At 39.5% G+C, this 15041-nt stretch overlaps 1 protein-coding gene across 2 annotated transcripts; it reads right to left on the bottom strand.

Annotated features, from left to right (window-relative positions):
• Positions 1–258: 258 nt before the first annotated feature.
• On the bottom strand, positions 259–13256 carry LOC131234299 (mitogen-activated protein kinase 3-like). Of its 2 annotated transcripts, none has more exons than XM_058231073.1 (3): positions 12411–13256; positions 9516–9931; positions 259–1431 (listed from the first exon to the last, which is right to left on the bottom strand). In XM_058231073.1, exons 2-3 carry the CDS (start codon positions 9876–9878, stop codon positions 742–744), a joined length of 1053 nt encoding a protein of 350 aa, XP_058087056.1. In that variant the 5' UTR covers positions 9879–9931; positions 12411–13256; the 3' UTR covers positions 259–741. The 2 variants fall into 2 exon arrangements, with proteins under 2 accessions (XP_058087056.1, XP_058087055.1); XM_058231072.1 differs by having other exon boundaries at positions 9516–9944; positions 12425–13256.
• Between the last annotated feature and the right edge of the window lie 1785 nt (positions 13257–15041).

Here is a 15041-nt window from a genome sequence, read left to right as displayed (position 1 = left end):
GGCATATAATTAGGGTACAACTGGGCCTCGCTAAAGCATGTCCAAGTCAGCCCAGGCAGATGAAAACCAGGTCAAGCACAATCGCATCTATGAAACGAACCCACGCAATTCTTTTACAATAAAACATGATGCAACCCCGCTGCGTATGAAACACATGGACGGTCCAATCATTAACCTGGATTGTCCATACAATCTGGGCCAAAACTACCCTATCCTCACAACTTAACATTTGGCCCCTTCCAACGTACATTCCAGAGGTTCAAAAATAGATGTCTGAGCATAGAGATGATACAACAATACATGCACCAAAAATGCACAAATGACATAACAAGCCTCCCACAACGCACACATCACATGTATGTATACAACTTAGATACCAGACCACACAATATGCAGAGCTCAAACTCATGAAACAAACCACAGCAAACAGTGGATTTCCATGCATTAAGAGGCAAATATCTAATTCATGCATTTTGTTATTGAAACAAGTAAATAACCCCTAAGGGCCCCAATTCAGATGCAGTCTCGAAAAGGGTGTTTGGTGCCTAAATGGCATGTTGAGCCAAACCCTGTTCTCGTTGTGTGTTTGCATGTTATCTTGCAAACCCCGTCTCATTCCCCGCTTGGCAAAATAGGTGCTAAAAGGCCAACTCAACAGCCAAAAAAGCAGCCTGAAAACCCCCTTTGCAGAAACCCTCTTTTACCGAAGTGTGTCCAAACAGGCTCTAAACTCGGCCGAGTTTATGAGTTGGCGACGGCAGCTTCCGGGTGGTAGTGAAGCATCTCATTCCACATCAACTCCCTGATCTTATCCTCCCTTAAATACTCAGCAGCATCAAGATCATCATCGGACGGCAGCTCTGCAACAGGGTCCGGCTCTGGGGTGTTAAGGTGTGATAAGTAAGGGTGCTGGAGGGCCTCAGCAACGCTGATCCTCTTTAACGGGTTGAACACAAGCATCTTCTGCAGGAGGTCGATGGCGTTAGGGGTGGCATTAGGGTAGAGACTGGCAAGCGGGATCCCAGGGGACCACGGGAGGGACTTGATGTACTTGAGGGCCTTGGGGTTGTCAAAGAAATCAAGGTCGGTGTCGGCCATGCTGCCGAGGACGTCAATGATCAGCTTGAGCTGGTTGAGGCACTCAGTGCCTGGGAAGATGGGCTTGCGCCCAAGTAGCTCAGCGAAGATGCAACCGACAGACCAGACATCAATGGAGGTATCATAGTTATCGCAGCAGAGGAGGAGCTCTGGGGGCCGGTACCAGCGGGTCACGACGTACTCAGTCATGAACTGACCCTTGTCACTGCCAGTGCGGGCGAGGCCAAAGTCACAGATCTTGAGCTGGCAATTAGAGTTGATGAGGAGGTTCCCGGGCTTGAGATCTCGGTGGAGGATGTTTGCAGAGTGAAGATACTTTAGGCCTCGGAGCAACTACATTCCAGAGATGTAGGAAGTTTCAGTTGAGGAATAGATCAAATGCTCGACATATGTACTTCAGGACTAGTTGTATTAAAGTCAGATGAATTCACCAATGGAAAAACAAAGTCAAACGAATTTGATCACTGATGGCTTCAGTTACATGGTTGGGGGCATATGACAGTTCAAAACATACAGAAATTGGTTTATTCGATTAGGAAAGGAAATTTTTTTGTAATATGATCATAACTGATGCAATACGTTATTCAAAATAAAATTAAGGGCCTGTTTGGTAGACAACCAAAAATGAGAATCTCATTTTAGCTAATATAATTATGTATTAGATATCATGATCTCATGTTCTCTAATACATTACTATGATTAACTAAAATGAGATGAACCCATTTCAGGCGTCTACCAAACAGGCCCCAAGTGTTAAATCCACAATAACTATATTTTCTTTAATAATGGATGGAAGGCAATTGTGGAGGTAACCAGAACTCAGCCATTAAAATAAAGATTGAATAAAAGATATCTTAGAAAGGAAACTGCAATAAAAGGAGAGTACTTTAGGGCATGTTTGGACCCGTGGAAAGCATCAGAAAGGAAATAGGATTTTCTCGGGAAACCTTATTACTAAGAAACTGGGGAAAAGGGAACATTGTTTTCCTTGTTTGTTTTTAAACAAAATTTTCTTAGAAATTTAGGATCTATTTCCAAATTTTTGTTTGGCAAAAAAGGAAAAAAAAAAATCTTGGAAAATTTTTCTTGGTAGTCACTACCATGTACCCAATTAGCACATGTTGCACATGTGGGATGCTTGAAGATGGACAACGGCACATGGCAAGTGAGTCACATGTGGGGTGCTTGAAGCTGAATTGTGACACACACGGCACATGTGAGGTGCTTGAAGCTATACAGTGGCACACATGGCACAAGACACGCATTTACACATTTGACACATGAACACTCGAAGCTAGATTATACTACTTGCACATTGGCGAATGGCATACACAGCGATTGAAGATGGACGATGGCATGTGGAACATTCACGCGTGGGGTGCTTTGCATATATGGGGCGCAAGAGAAGATGAATGGTGGGGCGTGTGGCACATTAGCACAGGTAGGTTGCAAGAGAAGATGGATGGTGACACATGTGGCACATTCACACATGTCGGGTGAAAGAGAAGATGGATGGTGGCACAGTGGCATGTGTGAGGCATAATTGAAGATGGACAATGGCTCATTTGGCATATTGGCACATGAGGCACATGTGAGATGATTGAAGATGGATGGTGGCACATTTTGGATTTAACCCTAGAAATCCATTTTCCTTCTATAGTGGGAAAATGTCATTCTTAGGGGTAGAGGTGGGAAGATAAATTTGTTTATTTTCCAACAAAGACAGAAAGTGGGAAATGGTGTTTCCCACAAATTCCCACAAAGAAATACTTGACAAACAATGGAAAGTTATTTTCATGGAAAACAATGTTTCCTTTCCTATCTTTTCAATGAATCCATAAAGGCTGGATGGGGGTTATTTTCATTTTTATTTTTTACGCAAGCTTTAGGTGGGACCTCCCCCCATCACAAACAAAATAAGGAGATAACTGGAAAGGACAGCCTGAAATGGTGCTTTAGGTCAATTTTTTGAGAAAAAAGAAAATAATAATAAAGGAAAGAAGACAGTCCGGAAAAGAAACACAAAATACCCATTTAAAATCAATTTAAAGAAAAGGAATGAAGAAACTAATTAAGGTTTCATTTCTCCTTTTCCATTTTTTGTTTGACGTCTAGGAAACCTGCTTACAGAAAATTAGGCTTTCCAATAAACAGTGATTTAAATATTGATAGTATTGCAAATATTTAATTAATTAAAATAATTTCATATATGGACACCCCAGTAGGGATAGGGATGATGACTTCAAGCCGCTGCAAGGTTTAAACTATCGTCTGAAACCCTTACACATTGCCTGATACGTAATGGCATCATCCATGAATGATATGGCTCTATTGGCTAGTATCAGCCTCAAATAGGTCGATATGGAGGGATGTATCGTTGGTGGACGACACAATCCCAATACACCAATTTTGAACCTTGACTCCATGTGGATCTAAGACAAAGATGTATTATTAGTTCTTTTTAATTTGTGGTTGTATTGTTTATGTTTTTTTTCCCCCGGGTATGGTGGTATTGTATGACATTTGAATGAAATAAACTCATTTTGAATATGATAGCATCATTTGAGGCTAACAACACAGTTTTGCCCCCTGAACAAAGGAAAAGTATAATGCAAAGCTTTTTTGTAATGTTTTGAGTTATAAGTGTGTAATCATGTATATTTTAACTTCTTAAGTTTCAGAAAAAATATTCACCATTTTCCTAAGTTTCCCCAAAGTTCCCTTAAGATTGCAAAACTTTACACAACCATTCCCTATATATCCCACTACATTTCCTATTCTCAAATGTGTGATATCATGTGCGATAACGATATTTAAAGCCTTGTCAACAACTGGGGAAAAGGAAGGGAAAAAAGACAATAAATGACTACTTCATCAGTGGCATGAAAATGGCAATAAGAACAAAAACATAATCCAGTGAACCGTTCAGTTCAATACAAGCCAGCTGACCTTATCGGTACAGAAGCAAACTGACTGGTGATTCAGTTCAGCACCAGAATGCAAACATCTGAGGTCAAAAGAACAAAGAGACCTGTCAGTTCAGGTAAAGCTGGGTCAAACCAGCCAGTCAGTTGTCTTCCAAAGGCTACAGACCTTGTCATGTTTTCATGCTATAATAACAAAATGGGGTTCAAGCCCATGCCTCAGTGGTAGAGAAAGAGTGTTTCAATATTAAGGTCTTGGGTTTGAGGCCATAACTATCAAAGAACAAAAAACTCCAAATTGGCGTCACAAACCAGTCTAAGAAGTCCATTGTTTAAATACTTGATTGAATACGTGAAAATCTTACGAAGTCTTGATCAAGATTTAAGTCAAGTCCACTCTATTTAAAACCCAAACCAGCACTTGAAATTGGGTAATTGAAAAACTCTATCAAAGCCATAAAAACTCAAAAATCAGACTAAAAGATAATCATTTTAAACTCAAAACAGACTACAATGTAAACATTTTATGCTTGAAAAGCTCGAGTGAGCACTTCACTGAGTTTCAAATGGACTGGAGCTAAGGCCCTCATTGGTCTGAGTCGAATTACAGCTTTTTAAGCCTCAAGCAAAATCATTTTTTCTTTGGATCATAATTATTGAACCCATCAATATAAAAAAGGAATAAAGCTTCTTCTTCTTCTTCTTTTTTTTTTTTTTTTTTTTTTGGGGGCGCCCACAACCTCATTGCTTCCACACATGAGAGAAACTTCACAAGAACAAGTTCAAATAAATGAATATTTAGCAGTAACTGGTGTTATGTCCTTGGCAAAATAAATCATTAACAAAAAAACACGTAAATATCCGGTGGAAGTTAAAAATCAATCAGGTATTTAGCAGAACATAGTGTCAATGATCATGAAATGAACATTAGGTATGATCAACTGCAATTGCATAAATGAAGTTTGTCATCGCCAAAATGGGTCCCCGAAAGCATAGCAAAAGACCAACTCAAAAAGTGCCATGCAATTATAGAGTATGTTTAAATGTTATCTAAATGATCTTATTAAAAGATGTGTACTTAATCAGTTGATTCTTTCATTAAGACACCATTTGACAGTACAAATAGGATCAGTTATAATGAAGTGACCATTGACAAGAAAAGGGCTGCATTTAAATGAGGGTGGCAATGGGCTGGGTTTAAGCTGCGCCAGGCTAGGCCAGGCCTAGACTAACACAAAACCCAAGGCCTGTGTGGGCCAAGCCCAATATAAATTGGTTCAGCCCAGGCACAACCTGACCCAACCTAGCCCGGCCAACCTGAAAATTGATGAAATCCCTATTTCCCACTTGAATTTTCCCAATCTACCCGTTGAACAAATGGCCACGCATGCACAAGGAAATAGATATTTAGAGGCATGAAAGCAACAGTCTACATTCAATATGGTGGATTGCCTAACTAAGCATTGGAATGCCAATTTGTAGGATATAACATATGCATGTATAAAGTTGGAACAGGCGGGTCGCACCAAGCTGGGTTGAGCTAAAATGACTTGAGCCCAAGCCCGACCTGAAAATTGATCGGGCCATGCATGTCAGGCCCAAGCCCGGTCCACTGGCAGAGCTAGTAGGTCCAAGCCTGGCCCTAAGTTGGGTCGGGTAGGCTACTCGGCGCATTGCCACCCTTACATTTACATGAAGGAAGTCCGTCGCTGCAACATAGGTCTCTCAAAGGCAGAACAGAGATTCAAGGCATGTTTTGTGCAACGAGTGAATCCCCTACTTTCTTTGAAGTGTAAATCTTTTTTTCCTAGGGGTTGTTAGTATATTGACACTGCTACTCCATAGTAGCAATGAGTTCAATAATAACATTAACGAAACTCTATAATATTACTAAACAGTAAAAAGTAACATGCAGCTTCATTTGTCGATCGACTCTATCTATAAACCCATGTTGCATCAGTTGGTACAGACATTTGAGAAAACATCACAGAATCCAAGTTACAAGATTGTGCAAACTAATCATCTGTTAGCACATAATAGAAAAGACTCCGCCATCATTTGCATACTAATGTAGGATGGGTAAAGGACAACTCAATGGAGGGCCAGGATTGCAAGATTTAGGCTGAAGGAACCCTGTTGGGCAAAAAAGGCCTAAACACACACTAAAGCTTCCAATGGCTAAAACTTTGCAACAAGTTATTTGCTTCTAGAGTATAGTATACCGTTGGAAAGCTATCGACGATCTCTATACCCTAGCCAACCACCCGAGGTTCATTGGCCCCCAAACGGCTACAAAAAAAAAAAAATCAATGATTTTTTAGGGTTCAAATCAGTATTTTAAGTTAAAAATTACTATTTTAGTAAGTTCCCTTTTCTCTATTTTAGGGTTTTAAGAGTCTGGTTGTGATCCAGAGTCTTTGTTTTAGTCATGTAAAGATTGTTTAGAGGTTTTGGTAAAATTAGGCATCTTTATACTAATTTTAGTAATTTCACTATTTCGGGAAAGTGTCCTATTTCAAGTTAAATTAGGAATCTAAGGCTTCTTTGCTTATACAAGCATATATCAAATTCATTGTAATCAACACTTCATTCAATAACATCCATTTCTCTCTCATTTTTACATATTTTTATCCTTGTGAATTCAATGGCTTTTTTTTAAGAAAACGACAGTGTGATCTCTTTTTTTACCCACGCACATGCAACCTTATTTACTATCAAAGCAAGGTTTTTCCTTAGGTCATGGCGTTGAATAGCATATCGAGCTACAACAATCTTGTGAGCAGTGTTCTAAAGAACCAATCATTCTTTGAGCCGAAGTTGGAGATCTTCCAATAGGAAAACCAATAATGCATGCAAGAGATGCATGCGATGATTGCTTTGTTGGCCAAGCCCATGGAGCACCTTCAGAGCCAAGGCAATGAATGGCACATTACCATCAAAGGGGTTCACAGTTGGTCAATTCATGATCTAAAAAAGGTCCAGCACATGCTATATCATATACCCCAACTCAATGTTGATGAGTCTAGTGATGAGGAGGTGGACGAGATCATCCTCTTATAAGGAGGGTGAGGAATCGTTGAACAAGATCGGGACTACTGAGTTAAGGTAGATCTCCCTTCCTTCAATGGCCAGCTTTACATCAAGGATTTCCTCAACTGGCTCGTGGAGGTAGAGCAGTTCTTCGACTACATGGAAATCCTTAAAGAAAAGAAAGTAAAGCATGGAGTGTAAAAGGTTAAAAGCGAAGCGTCGGCATGGTGGGAGTAACTCCAACTCTTCGCACACAACAACCGAAGGCACCAATAAAAACCTAGCCACAAGTTAAGAAGTTGATGCGAGCGCGATTCCTGACAGTAGACTACAATTAGGTATTGTGCAAACAGCACCAAAATTATCACTAAGTTGTACAATGAGGGGTTATCCAGAAGAATTGTACTATTTATCCTCACGTAACAATTTGACAGAGACCAAGTCGCAACGAGTAGCAAGGTTCACATATGGATTGCATAGGGCAATACAAGATTGGGTGATGATGCAGCCCATCTTGACCCTTAATGAAGTTGTCAAATTGGTGATCAAAGTGGAGAAACAACTAGAGAGACCCGTTACAAGAACCCAAGCAGCAAGGAAAATTGTCATTGTCGAACCTTCATGAGCTACAATGGAGGCCTGAGGTAAAGGTCCTGTACGGGACGTTCCCGATTCACATTACCATGAACCAAGATTCCGAGAATGGGCAAGCTAAGCAATATGAAGGAGCAACCAATGCTAGAAATACGTCCCGGAACCCCTATGCTCCACCCCAACCGGCTAGGTGTTATAGGTCTGGTCAGCCTAGGTTGATCCAAACAATGCCCTCAAAGACATATGGCCAACCTAGCCACTAACTCAAGGGAGGCAAGTGAGAATCGGTCAAAATCTGAAGAAGAGCGAGAGAAAATCAACAAGAGGAGGAGAGAGTAGACTTGCGAAGCAGGATGAGGATTGAGGACCCACACCGACATGATATCTTCAAGATCATGTGCACAATCAACTGAATATCTGTGATGTGATCATAAATGGAGGCAATAACAAGATAAGCTGCAATTGTAGACGAAAAAGCACTATTCTCCATACACAATCAGCTGGATAAAAAAACATCAACAAAACCAAGGTAACTGAGCGATGCTTAATTCCGTCTTTGATCAGTGAACATTATAAAGACGAAGTTGAGTGTGACCTGGTAGCTTAGAATCGTGCCATATGATACTTGGATGACCATGACAATATAATGTTAACTCTACCCATAGAGACAGGGGAGACATCTATATCTTATTTAAAGATGAGAATGAGATTACCCTTGCCCCTATGAGTGAGGAAAACCGACTCGAAGCTTTCCTAGTAGAGGGGCAGCCTTTCATATATGGAAAACCAACCCTAGCCCCCTATGGGTGGCATGGAGCCTCTGGTCAGTTCAAAAAAATTAGCGCTATTAAAGAGAGAACTCAAGGAGATTATTCTAGAATCCTCTAGATAGATACCTACTGACAAGCATAGGCGTTTCAAGGGTTTCAAAGTGTCCCAGCAAGGCAATCTACCGATGGTTCACCTAAGATATGAGTGCTTGCTAACAGGAGCATACAGCAAGTGGAAGGACAAGAAGTTCGGGCCATATCATATACTCACGAAGATGAGTGACCATGCTTCTTCTTTTTTTTAATCTTTCCGAGGACATGGTGATATGGCAAACATTCCTTATTGCAGACTTGTTCGAGTATCATGTACCAGTGGGTCATACACATCTAGTGATCAACTCGAGGATAAGTTCTCTTCAAGTGAAGGGGATTGGTGTGGGGACGGGTAAGACAACTTAATGGAGGGCCAGGATTGTACAAATTTGGGCCAAAGGGGGCCCAATTGGGCAAAAACAGCCTAAACACGCAATATAGCTTCCGATGGTCATAACTTTGCGACAGATTATCCGTTTCACACATATAATATACCATTGGAAGGCTATCAATAATCCATACGCCCTAAACAACCACCCAAGGTTCGTTTGCCCCCAACAGATTCACAAAATTCAACCTTTTTAGGGTCAAATTAGGATTTTTAGCAGGTTCCATTTTTTTCTATTTTTAGGGTTTTAAGAGCTTAGTTGTGGTCCAGAGTCTTCGTTTTAATCATCTCAGGGTTGTTTACGAGTTTTGGTAGAGCTAGACATATAAAGGAAAGTGTCCTATTTCGAGTCAAATTAGGAATCTAGGGCTTCTTTTGCTTACATAAGCACACCATATTCATTACAAACAGCACTTCATTCAATAACATCAATTTTCTCTCTCATTTTTAGAGATTTCTCTGTCCTTGTGGATTCAAGGGCTATTTTTTAGAAGAATTCAATGATTTCTTCTCTTTTATCCACACATCCATCATGTTAATAACCTAATAGATGATGAAGATAATTTCCAAATCCCCTTTGGAAAGATGTAAATAAATATATGTGATGGAAAATCATACCTGATAAAGGAAACATTCGCAGTGATCATTGGAGAGCTTCTGAGATGACTTGATAATCTGATGCAAATCCGTGTCCATGAGTTCGTAAACCAGATACACATCCTTGAAACTTCTCCTATGGACTGGCATCATGATATCTTTCAAAGCAACAATATTTTCATGCCGAAGATGACGAAGGAGTTTCAGTTCCCGTAGAGTTCTGAGCGCGTCGACATGATTCTGAAAAGCATTTTGTATCTTCTTAATTGCAACTCTCTCATTCGTTTCTCTATTTACAGATGAGCACACAATGCCATAGGATCCTCTTCCTATGGCCTTGATCGGCACATATTTCGTATCAATCTCAAAAAGGGTTTTCCACATAGAGTAGTAATGCTTCCCTCTGTTCCTAATACCACTTGGAGGATCCACCGATACTGCCATTTTTTCCTGCAAATCACCATAACTCACAAGTTTCATGCATTATGAATTCTGTCTAAAACTGTAGAAATTGAATTGTGATTCCAACAACCAGAAGCAATTTTTTAAAGATTTCAAAGATGTATGTCACTTAATGCATGGTAAAATTTTCAACGCTAGAAGTTCCAAGTACAAAATACAAAATTAAAATCATAACAGATTGCACAGAAAAGGAAGAAGAAAGATGGTTGCAACTTGGTGAAGCCTTCCACTGTTGTACAAGAATGCTCTAAAGGAAGACAATACGCCAGTAGCATTTGATATAACCCAACCACATGCAAAAGCATCAATTATATACATTCGAACCAACCATGGATTTACGTTTAGCAGCTATGATTGAATGCTGCCACACTCAACGACTTACAGCTAAGAGATTGAATTTACAAACAAAGCTTTCCTTATGCCCAAGAACTACATCTATAAGCTACGTTTCTATGCTGCCCAAAGGAATTTCTCTAAATCACTCAAATCGAGAGATTACATTTATGAAGAATACATGACAAAGCTTCCTATATGAACTCTTATCAATAATTCTTGAAGACGATAAATAACCATGACAACATCAGCAAATCATCATCATTTAAGCCTTATCCCAACTAATTGGAGTAGGCTACATGAATTGTTCTCTGCCATTCCACTCTATCAAGGGCCACTTCAATCAGACCATAGGCTATCAGGTATTTTCTTACTACCTCCACCCACGTCCTTTTAGGCCTTCGCCTTGCACTTTTAGAGCCTTCAACTTGTACCTACTCATTAATTCAACCGGCACAGTTCTTGGTTTCCTTTGCACATGACCAAACCATCTAAAGCCTACTTTCCCTCATCTTATTGCCTATTCGTGCTCCTAAGTTTCCTCGAATGATTCATTTCTAATTTTACTCTTCCTTGTCTTGCCACTCGTCCTTCTCAACATCCTCATTTCAGATTCATCCTATGAACATGTTATTCCTTAACTACCCAACATTTTGTTCCATAAAGCATGGCCGGTCTTATAGCCATCCTACAAAAATTCCCTTTCAGTTTGAGTGACACGACAATCAAATAAAACTCCAAAGACACATCTCCATTTGTTCCACCCCTCTTGAATTCCATGAGCAAATCCTTCTCAATCTCTCCGCTCTCATGAATTGTCAACCCAAGATATCGAAAGTGATCATTTTGGAAAATTTCTTCGTCAAACGATCTTCACAAATCCCTCATTCTCACGCCTATTGTAACTAAAACTGCACTCCATACACTATATTTTAGTCTAGTAATTTTAGATCTTCTAAAGGCCCCTCCATAAATCTACCTTTGTGTGTACACTCGCCCTTGTCTTGTCAATCAAAACTATGCCATCTATAAACAACATACACTACAGGATTTCCTCCTACAAATGCCTCGATAACTCGTCCATGACCAATGTAAAAGGGCACGAGCTCAATGCCAACCCTAGTGCAAGCCTTTAGAAATTGGGAACTCACTTGTCTCTCCACTAGGGGTCCTCACATTTGTTACTGCTCCCCCATACATATCCTTAATCATGTCAATATATCCCCTTGAAACGCCTTTCTTTCCCAACACCCACCAAATTAACTCTCTAGGGACCCTATCATAAGCTTTCTCTAAGTCAATAAACACCATGTTCAGATCCTTCATCCTCTCCCTATATTTCTCCATCAATTGTTTAAGTATAACAATAGCTTCAATGGTAGACCTCCCTGGCATGTGGCCAAACTGATTTTTTTATACATTTGTCTCATGCCTCAAGTCTTTGCTCAATGACTCTTTGCAATGTTTCATAGTATTGTTCATAAGTTTAATCCCATGAGAGTTACTGCAGCTCTATATGTCTCCATTATTCTTATAAATAAGTACCACGGTACTCTTCCTCCATCTGCCTAGCACTTTCTTCGATTTCACAATCATTTTCAATGGAGGAAACCTTTCATTTACATACACAGAAATGTCAACAGTACATTAAATGAGTTCAAGTATTAAAAATTTTAAAAAAAAAAAAAAATGGAAATGCATGCTATTGAAAATAAATAGTAATGATCCAGTATGAATTCTTTGTACCTTAGTCCAGTGCGAAGTCCTGTCAGGGCCAGGTGGGCCCACCTATTGATCACTGATGACCATTGGATGTGTGTGGTCCAATACAGATAGCTCATGGCCCCAAGATAACCATGATCTGATGATCAAAGCCCTCTCCTGTGAAGAGAATACAATATGCACAGAAAATTTTTAAAAAATGGTATCGCCGGCCATTTGGAGGCCTTAATTCAATGGCTTTGATCATCTGACAGGAGTGATTAATGAGTCATCTGCAATCCACAGTGGAATTCCAACGAGGCTCCCAAAAAGGAATTTGTGAGGCAATAAGCCACTCAGAATTCATACCGGATCATGAGCCTGATATAAATACATAATTGAAAAGAAATTTCACCAAACATATAAATCCTTACAAAAGATGAAGAGTGAAAAATAGTCGAGATTTCTTCAGTAATCTAATCCAATCTTCAGGAATTATCCTCTCTTTTCCTTCTATACTCTCTTATATTGAAATTGCTTTTCTTTCAGAAACTCAAATATTCTTTCTATTTATAAATTTCTCTCCTTATTCTTGCCTATGATGCATGATTCCCGTGAATATCTTAAATATTGGCAGCCATTCTCTGTTTTCCCACCATTGTTTCTCTTAAATCTTTCGGAATTTAAGCTCTGATCTCTTCCCCCTTACTCAAATCGTCAAATTACAATCTTTTCTTGAAAGAGTTCTCAGAAACCTCCTGCTTTCCTTCAATCAGAATATCTAATCCTCCTCTCTTCGTGAAATTCTTCAGTATTACTACCAAACCTCCATCGATCCTCGATTGTCACTAACTAATTCTAGGAATACTATGGAATATTCCAAAATCTGCCAATTTGACTAAAATTCCCATTCTATCTCCCAACATCATCTCATTTTTTACTCAGAATCCCTAATTTCTTTGAATTCCCGCTCAATTCCCTGAAATCTGAAGAAATCCTCGAATCACCCTCAACAAGAGAGCTTGATTTCCTTCAAAACCCTCTAATTCCCTCAAATTTCCACTTATAATTCTCTCGAACAGGCCAAAATCCCCCAATTTCACCCAACTGCCGACTACATCTCTCTCACGTCTTCCAAAATCCAAGAACCTTTCTCTGAAATCCCTTCTTCTCCTCGAATTCTCCAATCTCTCGTACAGAAGATGCAGAAATCCTCTCCTTTCCCCGAGAATCATACAGCAATTCTCTCAGATCTTCCGATTTTTCCCCCAAATCTCAGCCCTATCCCTCTCTCTCCCTCTCTCTCTCTCTCTCTCTCTCAAAGCTTCCGCTTTTGTATATCGTATTGCCGATGCGGAGATTTGGCGCGGAGCAGAACACGTTATTGCCGATGCGGAGATTTGGCGCGGAGCAGAACGCGTTCCGATTTTCCCTCTCAGACGTTAGCGCGCCGGAATCCTCTACAGCACCCGCCTTACGTAGTGCGTGAAACACCCTTACGTGGGGTCCACCATGTTGTAAATGTACAATCCACGTTCCATCCTAGATGTCATGTCCCAAGGTAAAAATTCAGCCGATAAAAAAACTCGGACGGGCCACATCACATGGACGAATGGATATAGGATGCTGACCATAGGTTTGCATTTGGGGCCAAGAGGGTGTGTATCTTCCCTAAAACTGTTATTCAGGTGTAACTCACCGGGTTGAATCGGAGATACAAATATCATACTTTGCATGTACGGGTGAGGAGCAGCGGCATTGAGTCTCCTGATCCGAGCAGAGACTGTCATGTAATAGCAGTATTTATTTTATCTCTCCGGAGCTGTTGTATGAAATGGGATTAATAATCATTGGGCTAATCATATATATCAATTGTATTTTACTAAACTAGACTATTATAATTTGGTGTCAAAGTCATGTGATAAACGAATATTGTCATTTGTAAAATACGCATTAAAGTCTCTTGTGTATGAGTATTGGATTGTAAGGTGCATGCATTATTTTGTAGTCTCATTAATACATTTCACAATAGTATTTAGGAAGTGGTTGTTTATTTGTATTAATTGAGTCGATAACATATGTAACTTAGAACTAATAAAATCACTGAGTTAACTACCCACTCCTATCGAAGACGGTATTTAAAACACCAACTAAGCGATATTATTAATGCATATACTATCGATATCTCAGACGGGTAGCTTAAATCAACTTACACCACTACCGTTATGTTTTGGAGGATTGGCGAAAATAAATAAAAAACTTTACACTTTAATTATTTTTAGGTATATATATTGTGGCTTGTATAATCTTCATTTGGGTAGACATTACTTTTTGAATTTTATATTTTGAATGTTAACAATATATTTATGTATTAAGTTATCTCGGCTTAATTTTAGATACTGTTGATTTAAAATTATTATAATTTTGCTAATATGTTAACATTAACCATACTACGCGAGCACATGGGAACTCGCCTACGGGCATTTTCGCTAGGTTTTATACCAGGGAACTTGGGATCGAAGTCTCTATAGTCGAGTGTCGATTTTCGAGGCGTAACAAACGGTCTTGTCATGGGCTCTGTGGGCCAACCATGACGTATATACTTTATCTACACTATCCATCCATTTTCTATACTATTTTAGGGCATAAGATTTATAAAAAAATAAAAATAAAAATAAAAAATGAGATAAATCTAAAGCTCAAGTGGGCATACTTTAGGAAAACGATGAGATTTGGGCACTTATTGTAGAACAATTTTTTAACTCACTTAATGATCTAATCAATATAATATTTGTATTTTCCCTTCATCCATGTCTATTTGACCTAATCAACAGGTTGGATTGTAAATAAACATTATAGTGGGCCTAGGTTGTAAATGGGTTGGGGTTGGGGTAGGTCTCTACCCAAAATTCGAACGGTTTCACGCCGGCCCTATTCAAAATTTTATTTTTTTAGGCCCAATCCTAACCCATTGACACCCCTAAGTGGCCTTTAAGAAGTTGTTAATGGTGAGTGGTCAATCACCACTGTTTTCTTGTGATATGGTCCACT

The sequence above is a fragment of the Magnolia sinica genome, chromosome 19 (genome assembly GCF_029962835.1).
Source record: "Magnolia sinica isolate HGM2019 chromosome 19, MsV1, whole genome shotgun sequence".
NCBI lineage: Eukaryota > Viridiplantae > Streptophyta > Magnoliopsida > Magnoliales > Magnoliaceae > Magnolia > Magnolia sinica.
Note: the sequence above shows the minus strand (reverse complement) of the source record. Positions and strands in the feature narration are given on the sequence as shown.

What these genes read in the sequence shown, in the direction of transcription:
- LOC131234299 (XM_058231072.1), bottom strand. Translation starts at nt 9,938, where the DNA reads ATGGCAGTATCGGTGGATCCTCCAAGTGGTATTAGGAACAGAGGGAAG. An exon ending in GCGAATGTTTCCTTTATCAG is followed by an intron (nt 1,432 to 9,515) that starts GTATGATTTTCC and finishes TCTGGAATGTAG; the next exon opens with TTGCTCCGAGGCCTAAAGTA.